This window comes from Exophiala aquamarina, assembly GCF_000709125.1.
Source record: "Exophiala aquamarina CBS 119918 chromosome Unknown aczIA-supercont1.5, whole genome shotgun sequence".
In the NCBI taxonomy this organism is placed as follows: domain Eukaryota; kingdom Fungi; phylum Ascomycota; class Eurotiomycetes; order Chaetothyriales; family Herpotrichiellaceae; genus Exophiala; species Exophiala aquamarina.
This window is the reverse complement of record NW_013550583.1, coordinates 1,376,834-1,399,522: the sequence shown is the minus strand read 5'-3', so window position 1 is coordinate 1,399,522 and position 22,689 is coordinate 1,376,834. Positions and strand designations below refer to the sequence as shown.

Genomic DNA, 22,689 nt, shown 5'->3' with positions numbered 1-22,689 from the left:
CAAGGCGAAGGCGAAGGTCCTGAGGAACAGTATTGTTCCACACCAGAGCGCCGTATGAAGCAGGAGCAGTAGTAAGCTGCAGCGTCTGAAAGCGGATGCTGTGTGCTGGGTGTGATCCGAGAGGCTCAGCAGCCTCAATAATCCATGGATGGCAGTAAGATGCAGTGCACCATTACCTCCTCGATCGAATATTTGCAAATGCATTATCGGAAGAGAACCCAAGGCGTCCCCACAGTGAGGGGCACTTCTACAGCGTGACGGAGATACTTCATCTTGGTGGCTCAGGAATCGAAGGCCGAGGAGGGGGGATTTCCTCAGTTGGTGCCTGGGCGTCGTGGGGATCACCCGAGAGCATGACAAACATGGTCGGTCTTATATGGAATCTATTCCGTCAACTCATTTGGCAATAATACTCCGTACACAAGACAAAATGGCACAGACACACCGACACACAGACCTTGGACCCTGAACCTTGCCATAGCCTGCTTGTAGTACCTCAAACCAAATACAACAAGAAGACAATACGCTTTTAAAGTCCCATTTCCCAGAAGACTGCTTACCATACCCCTCAGCACTGCCTTGCAACAATCAAAATGCAATATTCCTGCCCAGCCTGTGACCCCCGTTGTAGACAATGAGCACCAGTCCCTAGAACCGAAAACTCCCGTAACACACATGTCCTATATTCGATGTCCGCTCTGTGATGCTGTCCGGTAAACACGCGACGCCATGGCTTGCAATCTGTCTCCCTGATCATCATCCTCGTCTCTTTGCGAACCAACGGCTGATCCGCCTCCGAATGATCTATGCGCTCCGAGCCCAGGCGGCGAACGTCTATTTGCAGCTTCCTGTAGTTGCTGCACCAATGGTGGTGGTCGTACGTCAAATCGAGCAGATGAGGTGCTTGGTGATTGAGCCGACTCACTCCTACGTCCAGGCTCAGCCTTGGGACCACTGTCATTCTGGGCTTGGCCTTCGCGTTCTTGTGCAGACCCTAGGGATGGTCGGGCCAAGCTCGGAGGACGGAGGCCATCTGGCGGACGAGAAACTTCAATCGTAGATCCAGCGGACAGCGGAGGCGCGGGTTCCAGTCCCGAGGGTGCAGGACCAGAAACTCTCTCGGCGGTCACTGACTGGGAGGTGCCCTGCAACTCGGATGCCTTGACTTCCTTCCATGAGCACTTGGCGTGTTTTTTGGTGCATCCCATGCATGCAGTCAAGTTCTTAAGGCAATCCATATGCAGCCTTCGGCATCGGTCGCATGGCGGGACTACTCGATCTCCCTTCCACATATTGTCCATTCTCCTCACCATCTCGGATTTGAAAGGTCCACCATCATCCCTTTCAATAGTTGATGGCTTTAAGTGAGGCATCAGTGATGCTGGTGTATTCGGAATGGCCACTGTCGGTGGGTTTTTGCTATTTCCCGCCGTCCCTACAAGTTCGAGAGAGTCCGATCGTGGTTGTTCGGCCGGGGGGTTTTGCATAGCCGTAGTTCGAGTGGCGCCAAATGAAGAGCGTCGAACAGTATCTTCGGTCAAGCCGGCCTCTCGCTCACTAGGTGTCAGGAACTTCTTCATCAGTTCTGCTCGTACGGTTGGCGAGGCATCCTTGACAGATTTGCCATTGATGATGGTGACATTTGGTGTGTTTGGGGTGGAGAAGGTTTCTGCTGTGTGATTGCTGACGATTTCATTACTGGCGATTACCTGTGGCCGCTGCTCGATTTCCGCAGCTTCGGTATGCCTCAAATTGACAGCAGTGAATCCCAGGGGAGGAGACTGAGACGGCTCTATGCTTCGTACTGGCTTGTTCGTCACACCGTTGGTGTCAGCAGGTGACAAAGGCGACCCCTCAGTTCGAACCGGGGCTTTCCTTGACTCGACCTCTTGTTCCCGTCGACTAAGGATAGCTGTTCTCCGATTCTTCATCTTGTGGATCATCTGTCGAGCTCTACCAGACACTAGAGATGTTCATCAGTACAAAGAAATTCCCCGCCCATATACGAGTTCGACATACCTTGGTCGGCAAGTTGGATAATCTGTCCGATGTTCCTATCAAGTAAATCCATAACTCCCAGTTCCTTTTCTTCGTCTTCCAAGATTGGTTGTGGAGGAATGAGCTTCTGCGGCATGCCACTGGCAATAAGAACATAGTCTTCCTCCGAGATCTCCACACGACACTGTTTGGTATAGAACTGGCAGACTCGGATTCCGTTGCGGGTTCTCTCGAGGTTGAATTGTTTCGGGTTGCTCTGGGCGAATTCAACCACGTCCAGCCAGCTTATGGTCGAATCTTTTGCATGAGACTTCAACACCTTGGGGGGGCCCTCAAAAAGTCTTTCGAAGCGCTTGAGCAAGATAGGACCTAGAGGGCAAGCCCCGAGGTTCCCAGCCATACTCTCATGGCGCTGAAGCACACCATCATATTCCACTAGGAGTCGTGCGATTTCAGGAAGCTTGTCGTTGACCGTCACCAGCGGGATGGTTTCCTTGTGCTGACGAGCGAGATAATTGATCTGCAAGTGATTGGTAGCCGTCCGAGGGACTTTGGTCGGAGGCAGAGGATGGTGCTCCGAAGGTGATCGCGGTCGCTTGAGAGAGGATGGTTCGGCTGTCATTGCTGGCGAATAATCCATGCTTTCGACATGGAGGTTGAGGCTGTAGACTGGGGTTTGGAGGGAGCCCGAGGCGCTGTGGTTGCGCAGCTCGGGCTGTGGGAAATGCTTAGCTAAGGCGCGAACTCTGTTCCAGAAGAGGAGGGGCGGAATAGCTTTGGAGGGGCTGTATTATCAGCTCCGAACAGATGTACCCGGGCGGGCAAAGCTGTAACGAAGCTGCAGCGCCTGTAGCAGAGGATGAAGACGTTGAGTATCGCCGGTAGCGTGAGCAGCAGCAGGCGGCAAAAGTTGTGTGGTGTGAGAGGTCAGGTAGCAGCAGGTGTGGGAGAAGTTGGGGTCTGGATTTACGAGGTGGGGAGGGAGTTCCGAAGGGCGGACGAGGCAGAGGGAAAGTCCGACGGAGCAAGAAGAGATCAGCTGCTTGAGGAGCGATGTCAGAAGATGAGGTTGAGCGTAGAAGACTCGTGGAGTGAGCACTACTATGGAGGGTAGAGGAGGGCTACAGAAAGAGGCAAGATTGAGAACTGGGGAATGAGAAGGAGGGAACAACAACGGACGGGTAGGTGGGTGGGAGGATGGGAGGATGGGAGGAGGGCCCGAGGGGCCCAATTGCATTGGTCGGGCGGTCGGCGGCGAAGGTGTAGGCGGTAGGAGTAGTACCTGGAGCCGTGGTCATTGCACTTGTTGGATGATTATGGCTTTCCGGAAGAGTTGGTGGTGGTCGCCATTTTGGTGCCAGTCTGGCACTGACACTCGCACTACTCCGTCCTGGCTCGGGGTTAAGAGTCAGAGAACGCTGTACTTAGTGGGATAGGATGTGATTGCATGGGCAAGGGCAAAGTGTGAGCGTGAGTGGTTCAATTCCTGCCTGGATTGTTCGGTGCTAATTGGAGCCGAGCGCTGCGTACAGCGATCTGGCTACCCTGCGTGGGCTGGACTTGGGCGCGGCAACCAACGTTCACACAATCAAGAGGCGCGGAACTGCTGGTGGTAGCAATCCGGGGCCGGGGCAAGAACCTGAACAATCCGAGGCTCGGTTTTGGTTTGAAGGGGTGGGAGACTGTGGGAGAAGTGGCCTGGTTGGAGGCTCTATGGCTGCCACTGCGGAGTACGGAGCACATACGGATACTGTAGAAACTACTGGCACAGGGGGGATGTTCTTAGCTTCCTAATTCCTCCTACACCCGTGTGCGTGCCGCGAATGCGGGCAATGCGGGAATGGTCCAGGAAGCAGCGTTTTGAACAGGACACTCAGGGCATTTAATCGGCCAGATAATAAAGGAATCAAACAACCCACAAGTAGATAATTTTCCGCTTAACATACTAGTAGACACCTACTTATAGATACCTAGGCAGGTACCTCCGGATAGAGGGGTACGGAGTAGATATACCTGCATCTAAAGGGAGGGAAAGACAAAATTGAGACAGGCATGTGTGTTTCGGCGGACAGCTAGAAGCTGGGAGCTGGGAACAGTGTGTGCCGGGCATTAACTCGCAGAATACCAGTTAAAGTAGTGCGGTGGTCAGACTCGTAACTCTGCCCCACACCCGTACATCGCTTTCCTGCCTATCGATCGCGTTCATAGCCATTGAGTCCAAGCCTGATCAGGGACAAGGAACAAGACGCAGCGTGGAAAACGGGAAAGGCGTCCCTCCACCATCTCCCGGTGATCACTTAGCCTGGTTGACCTGTTCCATGAGATTCCTCCCTCTTCTGATCTCATGGGAGATGGAGGGGAACTCGCAGGCTGACCTGCCTTTCCTGCATGTGTCACAGAAAATGCCCCCCACGGCGGCGCTCCGCCCAATCGAAAATCCCGGCGGAGCTCAGCTTTCTGCTGGTCCCTGCCAGCATGTGCTAGCCATATTATTACTGCGCGTCCCGTGGCCCCATTTCCTTCGCATCACCCAGCCAGGCCAGCCATGTTGAAAACATGCCAGGTCCTGGCCAGTCATCTGTCGTTCCGATGGCTCCCCCCGAATTTCCCCATCGCACACTCACACTCACATCCATTCCCACGTGGGTTTCCATCACCTGACGAGATCGCGTAACTTCCCTCAAACGGCTGTTCACCCCAATTCCCGCTTTACTCTTTTTGGATCCCGGAGTTTTCTCCGCCGACCTTCTCCCACACCAACATACCACAAGTCACTAGGTACATCAAATCACACTAGTCTCTTCACAACCAACCAAACCAAGCAAGAGGGCTCGGTCAAGAATGTCCGAACGAGGCCATTTTCGTGGAGGTGGCAGAGGAACAGGTGGCCATGGCGGAAATCGGGGTGGGCGGGGTGGAGGTGGAGGGCGAGGAGGACGTGATCAACAGTCCAATCAACCTCATGAAAAACCCAAAAAGGAAAACATCCTCGACCTGACCAAGTACATTGACAAACAAATCAACGTGAAATTCAATGGAGGGAGGGAAAGTGAGTGAATCCTTGGGTTTCCCCCAATAGCATACTGACTTCGGACCCGTACACAGTTGTTGGCACATTAAAGGGCTATGACCAATTGATGAATCTGGTGTTAGACGACGTCAAGGAAACAATGAGAGGTACACTTCATCTCATCATCACAGACCCCATTTATTAACCGTGCAACAGATGACGAGGGCAACGAGACGACAAGATCACTCGGCCTGATCGTGGCTCGGGGAACACTACTCGTCTTGATCTCTCCTGTTGACGGCAGCGAGGAGATTGAAAACCCTTTCCAGCAACCCGCAGAGGACTGAAAAAATGAATTTCAAGCCCGGAAAACAAATCAATGGCCCCTGAGCTGCCGGGAGGCATCCACTCACCCTTACGGCCTGAGGCAACTCATCTACCCACCACATGCTTTTCCAAAGCAAAGCAGCGCAACGCAAATGAAAAGGGGATCGAAAAGCACGAATATTGCGAAAGTGCTCCCTTACCAGACCACCACCATGTCTTACCTACTCCCATCTCGATCGCATACAGTGGGGATGGTCTGAATCCAGGAAAAGAATAATGAGAAATCTCTCACAGCCCAAAGTCATCCACGCCTGAATAGACTTAAAGAAGACCCCAAAACACCCGCTGGAATTGCCATTCACTCTTCCTGAAGCCCTTCGCGCATGTTTCTGATCTGACTCTTTTATCCTCTTCCGACTCCTTGCCCTTTGCTTATGCCGTCTCCCGCGTTGCCAAAGGCCCTTTCGTCCTAAATCTCTTCGAGTCTGTAGACAAATGGATAATTAGCATGGACTGGCATTGCTCACTAGTACTCCTGAGTCCTGACACTCTAAGCGAGGGACATGCGTGCCTCAAGGCTCGCAATGATCGATCGACCGACATTTTCCCCATGGTCGCATCCACTCTACTTGACTACTAGTCACACATGAATGCAATGGCCACCTCCAGAACCAAGCAATTCACAGAAGCTTGCATCCATGATCGCTGGCCATTTTTGAATTGGATTGGATTGTGTTTTGTTGTGTCGAACCGCACGCCACAGCTAAGCTATTGCCAGAGGGATCCAAAGCATCCGTCGGCGCATAGTAGGACTAGGTAACCTACGTGGGCTCTTTTTCATCTTTTTTGAACGTCTTTCTGCACCATCTGCCATCCATCCTTCTCCCATCGGTTTCTCTGAACGAAAGATGTACATTCTTCTCTTCTTTCTCCCGATGCGCAAATGTTTCTCTTCTGTCCCGTTTGCTGACGCTCTTCCTCTTCACTTTCAAGTGATTTCTTCAACTTTTCTGCTGTCAGATTCCTTCGTGTTATCTCCTCGATCCAGGCATCCATATCCTCCGCCACAAAGTCCTCAAAAATGTCCCGTTGGAGCTTTCCTAGATTCGACTTCCGACATCTCTACCGACTTTTACCCCACATCATTCGGGGCCTTCGCTTTTTCCAATGGAATTCCAGCCCTGGAAATCGAGGCACCCTGAAGCCGATGGATCATCTCACCATCGGCGGTGAGCCTCTTTTCAACAATTCCGAAAATGCACTTTCCACTCCCTTTTTTACTTCGCGATAGCTGACCACAAAACAGCTTTGTTCATCTCTTGAAATCAGTGTAATCTTTTCATCTGTACCGGCATCCAGTTTGTTTAGCGAGGTCAACACGTGGCCGAGATCCAGCACGGGCCGATTTTGCGCATCGACTTGATGGAAGACATAGTCGCGGAACAATTTAAGGAAATACCTCTCTCCATTTTCCGACCATGCCCGGTCGTGTTCGTATTCGGGTCGTTCAGTAATAAAATTCAATTTCGCAAGTAGTCTGACAAGTCGAGCATTCTCAACCTCGCGAGAGAGTTCGTTATGAAGAGTGTCGTCGTTGTGTAGCGCTCCATTGAACGCTGTAATCATCTGGTTTGAGATCAAACTTGTGAACTGGTCTATCGTCCTTTCCTGATTCTGCATTGCCGAATACAACCAGACCAGTGCGTCCTGTAGATCTTTCTTGAAGTATCGTTTAAACAGATCCATACTACGGGCAAAATTTTGGCCCGCTTCGGCAGTCCCGCTGCCAATAGAGAGAATGACGAGGGCAAAGTTGACAAGATCCTGGCGCTGGAGTTGAGCCAGAGGCACATTATTGTCAAACTGCACTACATCTAGTATACCGCAGCCATTCAGCCGAATTCGATTCTTTGAAGTAACAAGGATCTTGGAGGGGTCGACAACACGAGCCGCCAGGCCAGAGGAGTGAATTACTTTTAGTGCCGAAGCAATCTGTACAACGTAGCTCCATAAGACAGGCTCGCTAACTTGGTCCTTATTATTTCGAGCAGGACGAGCCCAATTGTGGCCGATATGATGATGTTCCAGAAGCGTTTTAGAGAGAGGATGATAGTCAGTGACGACGAAAAGGGAAGAATCTCCGAAGCCACGGTTGGTGAATACATCCACAATTCTGACCACACTGGCACTGATCAGGTGTTTCCAGGCCTGCCCGGAGCGAATGGCCAGTTCGTTGGTCAACCGGAAGCCTAGAAAATATCAACCCTGCCCAGCACGCAAATCGCGTACACATACCTTCTATTCTGCGGAGTGCAAACAAATGGCCATTCGCACTTGACTGGGCTTTGTAGACCCATGATGTGTAGCCCCCAAATATGGTTGAGCTTTTCTGGTTGGTGTCGAGGGGAACAAGTGAATGGTAGGATTCAATGTGATTGGGAAGCTGAGAGTCTGAAGGCATATAAGTACATGTGCTAACGCAGTTTGGATGATCAATTCCGTACTAGGTAGGGTCTGCAGAGCCGCCGCAGACTTCTTTTGGATCTCCTCGCGAAGATCGTCGGGAATAAAAAGGTCGTGGACAGTGCGCTGGTAAGGGGCTAAATTGGTGCTATAGTGTCCGATCGGGGCGTATTGGTGATATTGCACCTTTTGACATCAGTATTCCTTTGGCCTCCCAATCACTCCTCTCCAGACTCACGGGTTGTTGAAAGGTAGAAGGTCCCTGGTAAAACGCAGCGCCATTCAGGCCATGATCAAGGTAAGGATTGGCCGCATGCGTAGGTTGAAAGGTCTCAAAGGAGTGGCCAACCGGTATCTCATTTTCATTTGTCTGTTGTTTTGGTAAGAAGATTGTTAAAGGAAAGCGTCAAATGGTGCCAGTGATCTCGTGGAGGGATGCTCACCATGGAGGAGTCCTGTGCTCGCCTTGGAACAAACTCTTGTACATCAGCCATAGCCCAATCTGGAGTTCTTGCATCTTGGCGGAGAGGGGTTGTGGTCGATGATCCTGCCATAGGTTGTGAGTTGATGGCTGGAAGTGGGTTGGAGCATGGAGGATGATCTCACGGGAGATGATTGCCTTTGGCATGAATGGGGCAGCACTGGCTGCCTTTGGTGAAATACCGGCAGACTTCTTGGGGGTGGTGTTGTTTGCCCCGTTGGGTGACAGGAAGGAAGGGGTGAAGCTGGGAGAGTCGACGTTCAAGGCCTTCTTCTGCTGGCTGGACATTGGGTGTAAGCCGATCAGGTCACAAAGGGCCGGGTTCCCCAGGAGTGGTTACCCATCGCTCTGGCTGCCATCAGCGGAGGCAGACTTCTCTACATTGTGGTTGAAGGCACAGCCTGGTAATGCGTCAGTGAGCAGGGGCTCTTGCTGTCAATGGTGAAGTGGAAACAATACCCTTATCTTCATAACGGCATTTCCCATAGATTGTGACGTTGCGACACAGGGTGTCCTTTGCATTTTCTACAGCCAATGCAACCCATCAGCATATGATCTCCTGTATACTGGCTCAATACAAGATAATCGCACCTCGACCTTTGGGTCGGGGAGAGAGGGTGGTGTTCTTCGAATCATCAACACTGCTCTTGATCACGGCGGCCATCGTCAAGCGGTACTATTGGGGTTTGAGCATGGCATCAGGCTCCATCAGGGTTTTATGGAATTAAGGATGCCGGGAGCGATTCAGCGCATCTTCTGAAAGGAAGTGGGCGAGTGGTCGGTGGGGGAGGGTTCGGCGTAGTCGTCGGCGTAGGTACGTTGAGATGGTTGGGGAAGTCAGAGAATCGACATGGCAAGTAGATGAAGTATCCAAAATAGAAAAAGGGAAATGATAAGAGCAACACCAAAGGATGAGGTGTGCTTTGAGCGCGAAGGCGCTGCCGTCAAAGAGGACGTTGAGTTTAGAGCCGGTGATGATATGCGGACTGCGGATGAGTGAATGAGGTGGTGGTAGTTTGGTTATGATTATCTGTCACCCACCAGGGAGCACCAAGTACCACTCGCACTACTACTGCTGCAGAGGAGCGGGACATGAAGAAGTACAAGCACCTGGCAAGCACCCAGAAGGTCAGGAGCTCGGGGGTGACTAAGGCGCACAGAAAGGTCCCTACCCAGTCAGGACGCAGGAACCGCCCAGCTTGGCCCAGGCTCAGGGTGCGGTTGTACTTACTACTTACTGCCTGCCTATCGAGGACTCATGGTTTGACTGATCGGCCTGGGCGGAAGTGCTAGGTAAACACGTAGCGACTCTCAGGCCTTGGGTTCCTTACCTATCCAAGCGGCACCCAGCTATCTTGAGCAGTGGGCCTTGAGCACCCACATACGAATACGGAGAGTCGTGGGCAGCCTTCGGCCAGCACTTGCAAGTTGAGAGGAACCTCCCTACACGGAGGTGGTACATTATTGAAGCTCAGTCCGTCGTCCATCCCACCACACCTGCCTAGGTAGGCAGCTAGCACGAGTCGAATCACTCGCTACTACTTGTAGTCGCTCACCACCTGGACACGAAACCACGACCAAACTGCGACTCCAATCATATATTCCGACGGAGGTTCTGTCAACAATCCAAATCTACAATTTGTTCCTTTTCGCTGCCTCGTATGACATAATTAGCTGGTGGATCTCCTTCTGGGGCGCAGGCAGCTGGCACTAACAAACTGTCATCATCCCCCATCCGTCTGCACATTTGGTTATTTTGATCTTTTTGGAGACTACACCAGCCTCGCAGTCAACACTGAAGGACCAACATGTTAGACTCGACAACCAGGCAATAACAGCGTCGGATCCTCAACCTGCTCTCTTATCCACCTCTGGCACCCGGTGGTGGTTGCCACCAGCACCATGTCAACTGCCGACATCTCCCAGCTGTCCTCCACACAACAGGAGGCACTGCAGACCTACACGGCTGTGACGGATCAGGATCCTATCGCAGCCATTCCCCTACTTCAGCGGGCAGAATGGAATGTGCAAATCGCCATTGCTCGATTTTTCGATGGGGAACCAACCACCGACCCCGTGGCCGAAGCCCGCGCTCAACTTCCATCTACGTCTGCAAGACAGACTTCTAATCTACAATATGAATCTCTTCTTGCTAGCAGCACACGACATCCGGCCTCCCGGGCAAATCCTGAAGATGTAGTGGACAGAGTCGACACTTCTACCGCAAACGAAACCCATTACCGCCCTTCCTTCCTCTTCTCCCTCATCTTCACACCGTTTAGCATCATGTACCGCGTTCTAAGCACAGTTCTTTCTCCCTTTGGATTCCTCGTTCCCGCATTCCTCTCGCGTCTATTCACCCGTCTAATGTACCAACAATCAAGACCCATTCGCCGGGCGTTGCCTCCAGGAGAAAACACTCGAAGATTCATGCGGGAATTCAGTGAAGAGTACGGAGAAAATACACTACCATTTGCAGAGACTGGGTTCAATTTGACCCTGGACAACGCCAAAAGGGATCTGAAATTCATTCTCGTAGTGCTGCTGTCCCCCAGCCATGACGAAAACCACACATGGGTTCGAGACACATTACTTTCCAGCCAATTCAAGACTTTCCTCGATTCTCACAAAGACGAGATGATTCTCTGGGGTGGGAATGTTCGAGACTCGGAGGCATATCAGGTGTCCACTAGTCTGCAATGTACCAAGTTTCCTTTTGCAGCATTAGTCTGCCAAACCACAGAATCTGGCTCGTCCAATATGACAGTCATTATGCGAGCGGCGGGGCCCACAACAGTGTCGGAGCTGGTTGCTAAACTGGGCACAGCTATGACTTCGCACCAAGCACAACTTGGAGCAGCTAGAGCTCAACGTGCTGAGCAACAGGCATCTCGAAATCTTCGACAGGAACAAGATTCTGCCTACGAACGCTCGCTAGCTCAAGATCGTGAGCGTGCTCGTCAGAGACGGGAACAGCAGGAAGCTGCTGAACGAGCCGAACGCGAAGCCAGAGAAATCGCTCAGGCGGCGGAGAAGAAGCAACAGAACATCGCACAGTGGAAGCAATGGCGTGCTCAATCGCTCCCAGACGAGCCTGGAGCTGATGTCAAAGATGCTATTAGGATTAGCATTCGCATGGCATCTGGGGAGAGGGTGATCCGGAAGTTTCGAGCCGATGCAGATCTGGAAGAATTGTATGCATTCGTCGAATGCTATGATGTTGCAAAGGCTTCTGATGAGGAGTCTCCTGACGCACGTGAAAAAGGAATTGAGGAGCCAGCGAATTACGCACACCAATATAGGTTTCGACTAGTTTCACCCATGCCGAGGACGGTTTTTGACTTGGAGAAGGGCGGCTGGGTGGGGGAAAGGGTGGGCAGAGGAGCAAATCTGATTGTCGAGCCCATTACCGAGGATGAAGATGAAGATGGAGATGACTTGGATGAATGATCACGGCCATCGTGTTGGGGCATCGCAGCAGTCGAGATATACACAGATGTTGGAGCGTGAGGTTGAATGATACCAATCGATGATTCCACATGTTCAAGCATGGACTGGGATCCCAACGAGAGATGAACATTCCGGCCCGAGTACGAACCCTCCATAAAAGCAGGCTGACATCAGCCCCCTCTTTCACAGCGCCCACCTCTCGTATCTAGACTTATTTGCACCTACTGTGGGCGACCTGCCTAGGTAGATTGGCAAGTGAGACTCCCGGAAAGAGGATAACTCGGCTACTAGGATTGATGGCTGCAGGGTAATCGGAATATTGTGGGGTAAAAGGAACCATGACTGGCATAGACGAGAGCGGTTGGATTTTGATCCACCTTGTCTTGAACCTTTGCTCCATATGAGTCGATTGGGTGAGCGCTGGCCTGGTGGCCTTGGTGGGGACGGAATCGAAACCAGCCATAATGGAGAAGGAAATGGTGGTGGGAGGAACGAGGTTGATATCAAAAGCCAGACGACCCAAAGTGCTTAGGAAGGGAGTGTGACATTGATAAAGACTTCATCTCTCTATTTTATGAACGCTCACCAATTACCTCGGAGCCTCAACAAAGTCTATGACGCCTCACGAGCTAGGGTCTGCCCAGGAAAGGTGGAGGTGGACCAGGACATCCTCGAAAAACGCCGAACCTGTGGACATGCAATTGTTCAAGATGGCGACCGGAGAAGAACTCAGGGGCGTTTGGCCAGGTGGAGCCCCTGTTCGCTAATCTTGGATGCATCAACATTAGTCGGTACTTCGTACAGAGTATATGCATGAAGAGTCAGAGGCACAAGTCAAAGCATGTCATTCGTCATTCCAAAGTTGAGAACCTTGCATCAATTAGTCGAGAGGCCTCCCTTTCGAACCGACAATACAATGCTATGTATTGTTTGCGGCAGTTGATCATCCGTCGACCCTGTGCCACAGTTATCTCCTGCGTCTGCTCGGTATCGTACTCCATACCTCAGACTCCATAGTCTGCTTTCCAAGAGCCAGAGGAAATAGTCTCCGCAAGCGAGATACAGATATAGTATCTGCGAGATGCGAGATGCGGACACGGGAAGTGCTAAGTGGATGGGGATGCCGATATCAAAATTGGGATAGATTTGGAGTGCCTGCATGGTATCGATAGCCCCCAAGGATCAGCAACGGCAGGCAACCCCCCACACGGTGGAAATTGGGCCAAAAAGCCACACAGCAGCAGAAGAACGATGAACGACCAAGAGATAAAAAGTTGGGGAGAATTTACCGACCAAAGATACGGAATACTCTGTAAGGGAAAGGGATGGATGTTTGTGTCTTGTTTCTTCTTCACAGATGAGTGATGCACATGACGACCCTATCCTGCTCCCGTGTCAGCATGTATCTCTCGAGGGAGATCATCGAGGATCTGATACAGTAACCCGAAGTACGGAGCACTAAGTTCATGGGGCAAGTTCTTGTACGTACATACAGAAACATTACTGGTACTCCAACTGTGTATACTTTACAAGGTAACTCCGTACCGTGGGTATGTTACTCGCACTTAGTCAGGTCCATCTGAGTGCATTTGCTGCAGGCACACGCACGGCATTGCGCCGGACACCCTTCCGCGCACAAATGACCCTTCTCTTTCTTCAATCAAAATCGACTCGGTAAAGCCATTCGCAGTACGGCGCACGGAGTACCTATTACCTGGCACTCCGTAGTTACGGGGTGCTGGCTCGCATGGTTGTGTTTTGCTCTGCCGGTTCGCTCCTGTTCGTTTTTGCCCTTTGACTCGATGCAGAACCGGTGTTCTCTTTTTACAAGACATCGCCGTGGTTGGTGGCCATTGTCCTGGGCTGCTCGGTTCCTCGCGTGTCCATCAGTTCATCTTAATTCGGCATCTACCAGTAATTCCCCATGCTTCTTCCTCTTCCTTCTTCCTCCTCTCCATCTGCATGGGCCAGGGTCAGCTTCAGGCCGCCGCTGCCATTGCTCTCATAGGGCTTGGATCATCTTTTTTTTTTTTCGTAAAGAGTCCACTTCCACCTACCGCCCACTACCCACCACCCACTAACCTTGCCTGAGCTCGTTATCCGCTTCTGCCATGTGTCACTCATTCGCTCTATCGAACTCTCTTCTACCTTCCTTGCCTAGCCAGGCTTCATGTGCCCGCTCCTGATCCTGGTCCTAGTGCTACTCTCCTGGTCCTAGTCGTATCCTCTTCTTCAATGATTCCCTGTCGCTAACTTGTCAGAATCTCTGCCTGCTCCCGTCCCCGCCTAGCCTTTTCTGCTCTTTGCCTTGTCTCTGCCTGGCCAATCACACTATCAATGTCTTGCCGACATTCAACTGACTGCGGCTGTATCAAGGGGATAGACACTTCATCCGTCGAGGGCACTTCCTTCCTTTACTCTTAGATTCCATTGTCAAGAAAAGTCACCTCGGCCGTAGTCGAAAGCGTTGCATGTTCTTGTTGGCATTCTTCGTCACAACGAAAAAAATGCCACCTTGACCGCACCTTATTCAGCACATTCCACACTCCAAAGGTGTAAGTTGCTCTCTTCCAAGAAAGAAGCACGTGCAATGCACGAAGCTGAACCCAAACCCAGGTCTCAATTCTCAATTCTCCTCTTCACAGGTCCGTACGTGAAGATCCCAAAATCTCGGTTCCAAGGAAGTGGTCAAGGCCACTTTAGCACCGCATCTGCATGCTGCACTGTCCACCCATTCAATCAACTTGGCCCGGTGGATACTAGCAACCGTGGGTAATGGACCCTCCAGGAAAAAATTATTTGTTGTTTACCACAGACATCATACTGACATAGATGCAGACTCGTTGGCTAGACAGGACATATCCACCAGACCCTCACCAGAAATTCCCTTCAGTGGATGAACTTGCCGTCACCAAGACACAACCCCAACCCATCCTCATCCCACGGACACAAAAGGACTCTACGTACGCATGAAGACAAAGGCAAAGAGAAGGAATCAAATCGAGATATCCTCAGCTTGATTTATCACGCCGGGGTTCTCACAAGATCTCTCAGGGTGGATTCCAACCCAAGGTCTCGGCCAGTTCTGAGCAAGTCAAGACAAACATCCAGCCCCCATCGAAACCACAAATAAACTCGAGTCAGAACGTAAGGACTAGATAAGCGTCCTACTTAACCTCAACCAGGCACAGGGCTACCGAACTTGATGCAGCTACATTTAGCTGCAATTCAACGTCGGCCATGTCTTCAAACCAGAGGCCCCCCATGGGGCCTCCAGAAACTCCCAGCAGGTTTATGCACCAATCTCCAAATCTCTTCCCTAGTTTACAATTCTCTCCCGATCTATATGCCCACCAGTTCAACTCGGGGCCAGCTACTGCTCCTATCTATCCTCAGCAGCGACTCTTTTGGGATTCTACCAGCATGCCATTCGAACAGCCAACTTTGCCTCAACAGTATCAAGACCCCTTCCAGATGAGCCCGGTCGGCATCAACACTTCCTTTGCCTCTCCCTCCACAGTCGTGCCACAGTATTCCCACCAGGATATGTTTCCTGACGAACAGCAACCTTACGACTTGCCCAATATGCCTCGTTCCATGAGCTTCACTCAACCTGACCCCAACATCTTTCTCACCCCTTTCACCACTTCTCCTCGAATCCCTCCGCCACCTATGGAGAATCCAAGCATGTTTTTGAGCTCTCCCGCTCGGAGATTCGGCCCAGCTGATCATACTTTCGTTAAGTTTGGCCACCCTCCCGCCCCTGACCGGCCCGCTTATGCACATCAAATAGAGGAGTCTCGAAGAGAGCAGGAGATGAAGCGAGTCCGCAGGATGGAAGTGAAGCAACCCTCTATAACACGCTCGGTCATGGAAGCACTCAAGCGGCCTGTTTCTCCCGCCAAAAAGGATGGTAGGCCCGGTCTGAAAAGAAGCCTCACCCATACTGGTGTTCGTAACGATCGAAGCCTCAAAATCCAGACCCAAAATGGCCACAACTCCCCGGGTCCTGGCTCATTCAGGCCGGGTAGATCACCCCCTCTTAAAACTATTGCCGACCCAATATCAAGAACACTCACTTCTAGCCGCAATACCAACATAAACACCAAACGTGGATCAATATCATTGTCAATTGATGAAAATGGAGTAGCCAAAACAATTCTGATCGACCACGAACCAGACATGGACCTGGATGAAGCCTTGAGCAGTGGCACCGACTCGTTTGATGAATCTGACTTCCAGATCTTGCATAGCCAGCACAATTCCTTCGCCTTCCACAATGATGATCTATCAGGGCCAGGTCATTCCTCATTGAATCGACCTTTTAGTCACTCCAAAGCCAATTCCCATTCCACCATGGGTTCAGCGGCTTCTACAAAGCAATCGTCGTACCAGAGCTCCCAATCGAGTTACACCAACATTCGTGCATCTGACGTCGTGTCTAGTCGGAGAAAAAGACCCTTATTAGGCACAACCCTCGAAGATGATACTCTAATGGAAGACGAAACTTCATCAGGAAATGCTCAGGCAGCTCTCCGTGCCATCATCCAGGATCGATCCCGTTCTACATCGGCTCAGGGAGACATCACGAGTCATCATCTCCATTCCTCCCCGCCGCAAGCCCATTCCCAATACGCAACATTCAATGGTTCACCAACCACAATTACCGACCCCGATCTTGCCACCCCGAGCACGGATAGAGACAGTCTTGGAAGTAATATGAGCACACGCTGTGTGTGTAACTCATCGCTCCTTGACGGGACTGTGCCCGTTATTCAGTGGTGAGTTTCTTCTCTGGCCGACTAGCTCGAGTACAGAACACTAATGATATGATTCTATAGTGACTCATGTTCAAAGTGGCTGCACATGGGCTGCATTGGAATTGATAGTCGCCGTGTCCCGGAAGTATATGTCTGCGTCTACTGCTACCAATCATCCAGTGGAGTTCGACACTCTCACAGTCATGGCCGAGCTAGGAACGGGGAGTCCTCCTCTCATGGACAAGGCCTTCGCGCATCCGTTCTCCCAAACACTGCAAGTCCCCTTGCACACAAATCAGCAAGGCGTCACTGATCTATTGCCTTACCCACAGTCAAAGCGACTGCCCCAAAGATCCTCTTGTCTCATAAGATCATGCTTTCTCCCGATTGATTGATTTGATTTGATTTGATTTGATTTGATGAAGCACGTTTAGCGAGCACGTGTATTCCTCTGTCCCAATGCATCACCTGTGTATGGACACGCACACACACACATACACATATATATATATCTGGGTGGCTGAGACTCTTGTCATTACTGTTACTATCTTCCCTTCTGGTTCCCCCGTTGAACCATACCATTACTTATTAGTTGGGTTATGCTAACGTCAGAGCGATGAGGAAAATAGAAGAGAAGGAGGAAGAGGAAGAGGAAGAAGAGAACCACGACTGTTCGAGTATATACTTTATACAAAGGTACTTAAAGGTACATACAAGTAATCTGATAGGATTATGATATAAGACCATATGTATCCGATGGCTGCCTAGCTTTAGATAACTACAGCAGTCAGGCGGGTGTGCCCTTCCAGCTAGTCGTAGACTGGAGCCCTGTGTACCTCCGAATCATATCATCATGTCAAGGTGTACGGGCGGAGCACACCCAGCGGGACCAGTTCAAAACATTCATTCGTTGGTTGTTCAATCATGCTCTCTACGGGCTAGTGAGATCTTTATAATCCCTCCCGTCTTTCCCAGATCTTCCCAGACATGGACTCTCTCAGTATCCCTCGATCGATCCACTTCCCTCGGTCCCCCTTTAACCCACCAGCTTCAATTCCCATCCCCCCGCCTGAATCTCAAGCATGGTCAATTGGACTCGGGCCCACCCCAATATCCAGCATAAACACATTAAGCGGCAGCTGAATCCCATCAACACCACCATTGAACGGGATCCCGCGCGTCAACTGCGCCGCCGGCACCCACAACTTGCCCGCCGCGTCGATCCACATGGCATCGACCCAGACCAAACGATCATCTTGAACAAGCGTCTTCCTCGTCCCGTTCGGCGCGATCACCTCGATCGCGAGCCTGTCCGTGTCCTAGCAGTAGATGTTCCCGCGCACGCCGATCGCCGTCCCGCCCGTCGATGGCGTCAGCGCGAACGGTTCGACGTATCCCCCGAGCATGGCGTTGCTGTTGAGGGACGAGTTGTAGAGTGCCGCGTCGAGATACCGCGTCTCTATCCGTGGGAAGCCCCCGTTCGCCGGCTGGAAGTAGTAGTATTGGCCCGAAGGCGACACTTCGTGGTGGTCGGCGTAGACGTACAGAAAACCACCGTCTGGGCCGTGCACGAGCGTCCCTTCCGAAGAGACGGGGAAGTCGCGCCGCGTGGAGAGGTGGTCGTCTGGATCGTGGGATTGTGCGCAGTAAGCCAAGTGTCCCAGCGGAAAGGGGGGGGGGGTGGTATGGTATGTATTCCGATCATAAGATGGATATCCCAGATATCCCACCCTCTTCCTCCGTCCGCCTCGCCTTCGACGCTCTTTATTTCCGGGACAGATGTGGCATATCTAGGGGGTGAGAAACAAGGTAAAATTGAAAAAGGGGAACCCAAAACTCACCGAGAACACGCACCGCAAACCCCGTCGCCAGATCCAGGACAATCAGCCCAGGCGAACCTGCATCCGTGAGGTATGCCGTTCCACTCAACGGGTTGAACCTGACATCATCCAACAAGCTATTCGTCCTTGTGGCGTTCCCCAGGAAATATGTCCTCTGGACCTCCATCGTGGTTAGATTAACCTGCACCAGCTTGGGCCCATCCGGCAAGATGACGGGCGCGCCGAAACTAGGGCTCCCGACGTCGACCAGCCACAGGGCGCCATCGGGGCCGACGAGCCGACTGTTCGTGCGGATCAGGTGTGTCGCGGGGTCTTTGCCTTGGATGTAGGAGTTCCATTCTGCGTTCGGGATCGGGCTGGTGCGGTTGGTCGAGTTCCATTCGACGACTTGGGGACCCGTGGAGCCGTCGACGCGGGCGTAGAGGAGGAAGACCCAGCCGGAGCGCGCTGTACTCACACCGTTGACGGGTGCGTCTGGGCTGAGTGCTATTTCGAGCGACGGCTGCTTTTGGCTGCGAATGCTTGCGATGCTGCTCAGGAATGCCAAAGCAAGCAGGCTGGCTTTAACGACGGCGGGCATCCCTTGTTGAGGCTGGCGAGTTACTATTGGATAGTACTGTTAGCGGAATGCTCTGGGAGGTTGTGTTGTACTTTCGTATGTACTATGTACTGTGCTTGGCCTTGATGAACTGTCGCTCGGCCAAACGGGGGGGGGAGTTCATTTCCCTGGAAGCTACCTCAGGTGGGTAGGTACATAGTAGACACTATATGGATGAGGTCCAGCTCTGTGGCTGGAGGTCGGACTTCTGCTTCCAATTATGGTGATGACGAGATAGGTGCATGTGAACAGCTACAACCCTGGTTGTTGCATGGGGAGACTGTCGCCTTACTACCATACTCGGTGCATTCTGTCCTCCCTGTCTACACGCGAGTGAGGTCGGTTGCTGCGCATGGAGATGCTGGTTCGCATGCATGCATGCAAGCATGTTTTCAATGAGGGTGGTTGCGATGTTCACGGCAGGGAGGAGAGCTGTCACTCCGGCTCTGAGCACTTCACGTTCATCGTAGGCCGAGAGATCCAGATTATCACTTCCTGGACACTGCTTCTGGAAGCTGGCATCGACCTGGCATCGATGGGGAAGGTCTGAACGAGAGGTCCTGGACGAGATACGCCCGCTCTAACCCCAGACCATACGTTCGGTTTTCGGCTAGACATGGTAGGTCTGATGGGTAAAGCACTTCATCGAGTGATTTCCGCCGAGCTCTCCTCGCAGGATGATGCCATTTCCGCTATGGTATGGACAGGTGCTATTAGTGAACTGATGTGACGCTTCTGAGTCCCGTTCCGTTAGATTTGAAAATAGGTTACGGAGAAAATATCCTAATTTAAAATACCGAAAATACATGGCTTCGGTAGTCGGTAAGAGTACAGGGTACTTGAAGTAAGCCAGTGCTGCTCACGGCGCTGGAACGGAGACGTCTGGAATAAATATTCACACAAAGTGCTTGACAAAACAAAGCCCAGTCCAGAGAACCACTCGGTCTGATCTTCAATAATTCTTTCCACCATCTACAAAAGTCTCTCTGATGTCCTTGCACACAAGAGCATATGCAGTCAACCCAGCCGCTCGTTGCGCTACCCCGCTCTAAGAAACAACGCCGCATCAGCTCGTGATGACACGATCATGCCGGGCGGTGCAGAAACCCTGCCTTGAAATTTAGACTTTGTTCCCGTTGGCCCCTGACGGTTTCCCAAGCTCAGAGGGAATTTGTATAAGCAACAATGAAGTAATTGATGATTCCTAACCATTATACACAAGACCTCGTAAATTTGGGATTCCAAATGTATTGCCTTTTACGTGCTCAGGTACATTCGTGAAGACCCAGTCTTGTGTGGTGGGGATCGAACAGAGGTGCATTGCCGCTCCCGCTACGAGGTACTTCGTATCAGAAATGACCAGTTGGTGTGGTCTCTCAGCGACGCGGCAGCTACATGATTCTCGTCCTATATCTTACAAGTTGGGTCGCCCTCATGGTATGGTTTCCATCGAAATAATATCACCACCCCTTTTGACAGGCTATTGATTTATCAGAACAGCAGAAACCGGCGACACGGTTCAAAGCCAACAGGTCCATCCAATGGACTCGATATCTCGTTTCTTCCGTTCGTCCATGAATGGCATAGGCGACAAGAATGCTTCCTTACCTGACAACACTGGAGCAACTGGACAAAAGATCACTCTCCTAGAACTTTTCCAATCACAGTCTTGTGATTCTTGCCCGCCCGCCAACGAGACACTCATCAACTTTGTTTCCAAACCCGGAGCTGAAGCTTCATATCTCTTGCTCACATACCACGTCACGTACTGGAATCACTTGAGCTGGCGTGATACGTTCTCATATCAGGACTTCGATGTGAGGCAGCGCGAGTACGTCCGCCGGCGTGGGAATCCACAAGGCGTCTACACGCCCATGCTCATCGTCAATGGACGTAGCATGGGCGTCGGGAATACCAAGGAGGCCGTGACTAGGCTTATCGCAGAGGGACGACCGGAAGATTCGAATAGCGGTCCTTTCCCAAAGGGCCAGGCGAAACTGGGGGTGGAGACCAACCAGTATGGGGAAAGAGTCGTCAATGTGGACGCTTCAACTTTGTCCTCGGAAATGGGAGAGGGAGATCTCCATATCTGGGTTATCCGATATACTCATTCGCCAAAGGATGTCCTAGTAACCAGGGGGGAGAATGCAGGGCGAACACTTCGCCACCGAAATGTGGTCACCAGTCTGACTAGAATAGGATATCTACAACGTGGGTGTGTTAAACCGTACACCCTACCACCAAATGATAAGCCCAATGGTGAAGGAAGAGCTGTTGTGGTGCAAGATGGTACAGGTGGGGAAATTATGGATGTTATCGTGCTATGAGATGTCCCGAGTCCCGAAGGGGTGTCGTGTTGTCGTCCTGTTTTGGGCCGAATAATTTGTTGCTGGGAAGGAATTGAGCGTGTTTGGACGGATTACTTCCAAGCAAGAACTTCACCCTGCAGTGCTGTGTACCAAGCTTCTTCATTTTCTCCCCACAACCTCAAATCTCGCTTCATGATCTCGATGTCGTCTTGTGACTTGACCGTACCACTATTCAGCCAATTGGAGCCGATCTCACCTTCCAACCGGCCGATGCTGACTTCCGCCCACCACTTTGCTTCTGCGGCAACATGGCATGTAGTTCCTGCGCTGACCTGCATCTTGGCCTTGCTGAAGCCTGCCTGGGCAGCCCACGCATGCAGCCTTCGGCCCGACTCAGCTCCTTGGGCTCCACTGGCGGAGATTGAGCGATTCAAACCAGCAGTATATGCATCGACACCGGGGAAACGTGGATACCAACTCATATGGTCATATTCTCGCATGGCAATCAGGCCACCAGGCTTGAGAACCCTCCACGCTTCTTGAACCACAGGAACTGGGGAAGGAATGTGGCACAGAGTTTGATGTATGTAAATCACATCGACAGAATCGTTCTCGAAAGGAAGGGGGTGTGTGATGTCAGCGACTAGAAAGTTCAGGTTGCGGCTGCCTAAGTCAACAGCCCTCCTTCTTGCTTGCTCAATTATTGTACTCGAGCCATCGACTCCGATGACGCTGCCCTCAGGCACCAGGGAAGAAAACCCACAGGTGATTGTGCCCGGTCCACAGCCAAGATCGATGATCGTAAAATTGGGTTTGATATGAGGAAGCAAGAAAGCCGCTGAGTTGTATACTGTTCGACTGGTATGAGAGGCGATGGCACTGGCAGAATGGCCTTGTGTATACGTTGAGGCAGGAGGTTGGGACGACGCCATCACGAATACGTATGTCGAGGATGATATGGAACGTCGTCCAAGAGAGACTGATCTCCGGGAAAATACCACAAACGGCGGGCAAACGGGCAAAGGAGTATTGGAACGCGAACGATGCCCGTCTTGAATGAACGACCTCAAGTGTGATTGACAGATAGGGACCAAGCGATTTCGAGAGACGGGTGGTCTGCAGCGGCTACTGCCTTGGCCGCCGAGGTTTGAATGCTCTTGGTGAATTAGGGGCCAGAGCAATTGAGTCGAGCCGTCGTCGAAATAAGAATTAGATTGCACAATGAAGGAACACAGGGAGCCTTGGGAAACACTGTGGTCTGATGGGAGGCAGGTTGGGGGCGAAGCGTGCTAGGTGGTGCTTGTCTTTTTTAGAGAAGTTTCCAAGTAGAATCTGTTAAGCTTAATGTACTTAATGTGCCCGCTGTCAAGGATCAACAATGACGGCAGCCTGCCAGCTTCTCCACGAATCCTGCTGATTGCTAAGTGGTTGGGTGGTGAGAATGGAGGATGG

The 22,689-nt window shown here is 51.6% G+C and overlaps 8 protein-coding genes across 8 annotated transcripts; 4 read left to right on the top strand and 4 right to left on the bottom strand.

Annotated features, from left to right (window-relative positions):
- Positions 1 to 680: 680 nt before the first annotated feature.
- Positions 681 to 2,620, bottom strand: A1O9_07166 (uncharacterized protein; the record flags this gene model as incomplete). Its single annotated transcript, XM_013404112.1, has 2 exons — positions 681 to 1,963; positions 2,020 to 2,620. 2 exons carry the CDS (start codon positions 2,618 to 2,620, stop codon positions 681 to 683), a joined length of 1,884 nt encoding a protein of 627 aa, XP_013259566.1.
- Positions 2,621 to 4,839: 2,219 nt separating this feature from the next.
- On the top strand, positions 4,840 to 5,355 carry A1O9_07165 (small nuclear ribonucleoprotein; the record flags this gene model as incomplete). Its single annotated transcript, XM_013404111.1, has 3 exons — positions 4,840 to 5,047; positions 5,104 to 5,175; positions 5,225 to 5,355. 3 exons carry the CDS (start codon positions 4,840 to 4,842, stop codon positions 5,353 to 5,355), a joined length of 411 nt encoding a protein of 136 aa, XP_013259565.1.
- A 1,192-nt stretch (positions 5,356 to 6,547) lies between these two features.
- On the bottom strand, positions 6,548 to 8,943 carry A1O9_07164 (PAB-dependent poly(A)-specific ribonuclease subunit pan3; the record flags this gene model as incomplete). Its single annotated transcript, XM_013404110.1, has 9 exons — positions 6,548 to 7,584; positions 7,631 to 7,786; positions 7,840 to 7,984; positions 8,037 to 8,168; positions 8,242 to 8,345; positions 8,405 to 8,559; positions 8,620 to 8,680; positions 8,739 to 8,804; positions 8,871 to 8,943. The coding sequence occupies 9 exons, from the start codon at positions 8,941 to 8,943 to the stop codon at positions 6,548 to 6,550; spliced, it is 1,929 nt and encodes a 642-aa protein (XP_013259564.1).
- A 1,238-nt stretch (positions 8,944 to 10,181) lies between these two features.
- Positions 10,182 to 11,729, top strand: A1O9_07163 (uncharacterized protein; the record flags this gene model as incomplete). The annotated part of the gene is made up of 1 exon (XM_013404109.1): positions 10,182 to 11,729. The coding sequence occupies one exon, from the start codon at positions 10,182 to 10,184 to the stop codon at positions 11,727 to 11,729; it is 1,548 nt and encodes a 515-aa protein (XP_013259563.1).
- Positions 11,730 to 14,993: 3,264 nt separating this feature from the next.
- On the top strand, positions 14,994 to 16,802 carry A1O9_07162 (uncharacterized protein; the record flags this gene model as incomplete). The annotated part of the gene is made up of 2 exons (XM_013404108.1): positions 14,994 to 16,510; positions 16,571 to 16,802. The coding sequence occupies 2 exons, from the start codon at positions 14,994 to 14,996 to the stop codon at positions 16,800 to 16,802; spliced, it is 1,749 nt and encodes a 582-aa protein (XP_013259562.1).
- Positions 16,803 to 17,808: 1,006 nt separating this feature from the next.
- On the bottom strand, positions 17,809 to 18,910 carry A1O9_07161 (uncharacterized protein; the record flags this gene model as incomplete). Its single annotated transcript, XM_013404107.1, has 2 exons — positions 17,809 to 18,113; positions 18,331 to 18,910. 2 exons carry the CDS (start codon positions 18,908 to 18,910, stop codon positions 17,809 to 17,811), a joined length of 885 nt encoding a protein of 294 aa, XP_013259561.1.
- A 1,592-nt stretch (positions 18,911 to 20,502) lies between these two features.
- On the top strand, positions 20,503 to 21,255 carry A1O9_07160 (uncharacterized protein; the record flags this gene model as incomplete). Its single annotated transcript, XM_013404106.1, has 1 exon — positions 20,503 to 21,255. One exon carries the CDS (start codon positions 20,503 to 20,505, stop codon positions 21,253 to 21,255), a length of 753 nt encoding a protein of 250 aa, XP_013259560.1.
- Positions 21,256 to 21,347: 92 nt separating this feature from the next.
- On the bottom strand, positions 21,348 to 22,169 carry A1O9_07159 (uncharacterized protein; the record flags this gene model as incomplete). Its single annotated transcript, XM_013404105.1, has 1 exon — positions 21,348 to 22,169. One exon carries the CDS (start codon positions 22,167 to 22,169, stop codon positions 21,348 to 21,350), a length of 822 nt encoding a protein of 273 aa, XP_013259559.1.
- Between the last annotated feature and the right edge of the window lie 520 nt (positions 22,170 to 22,689).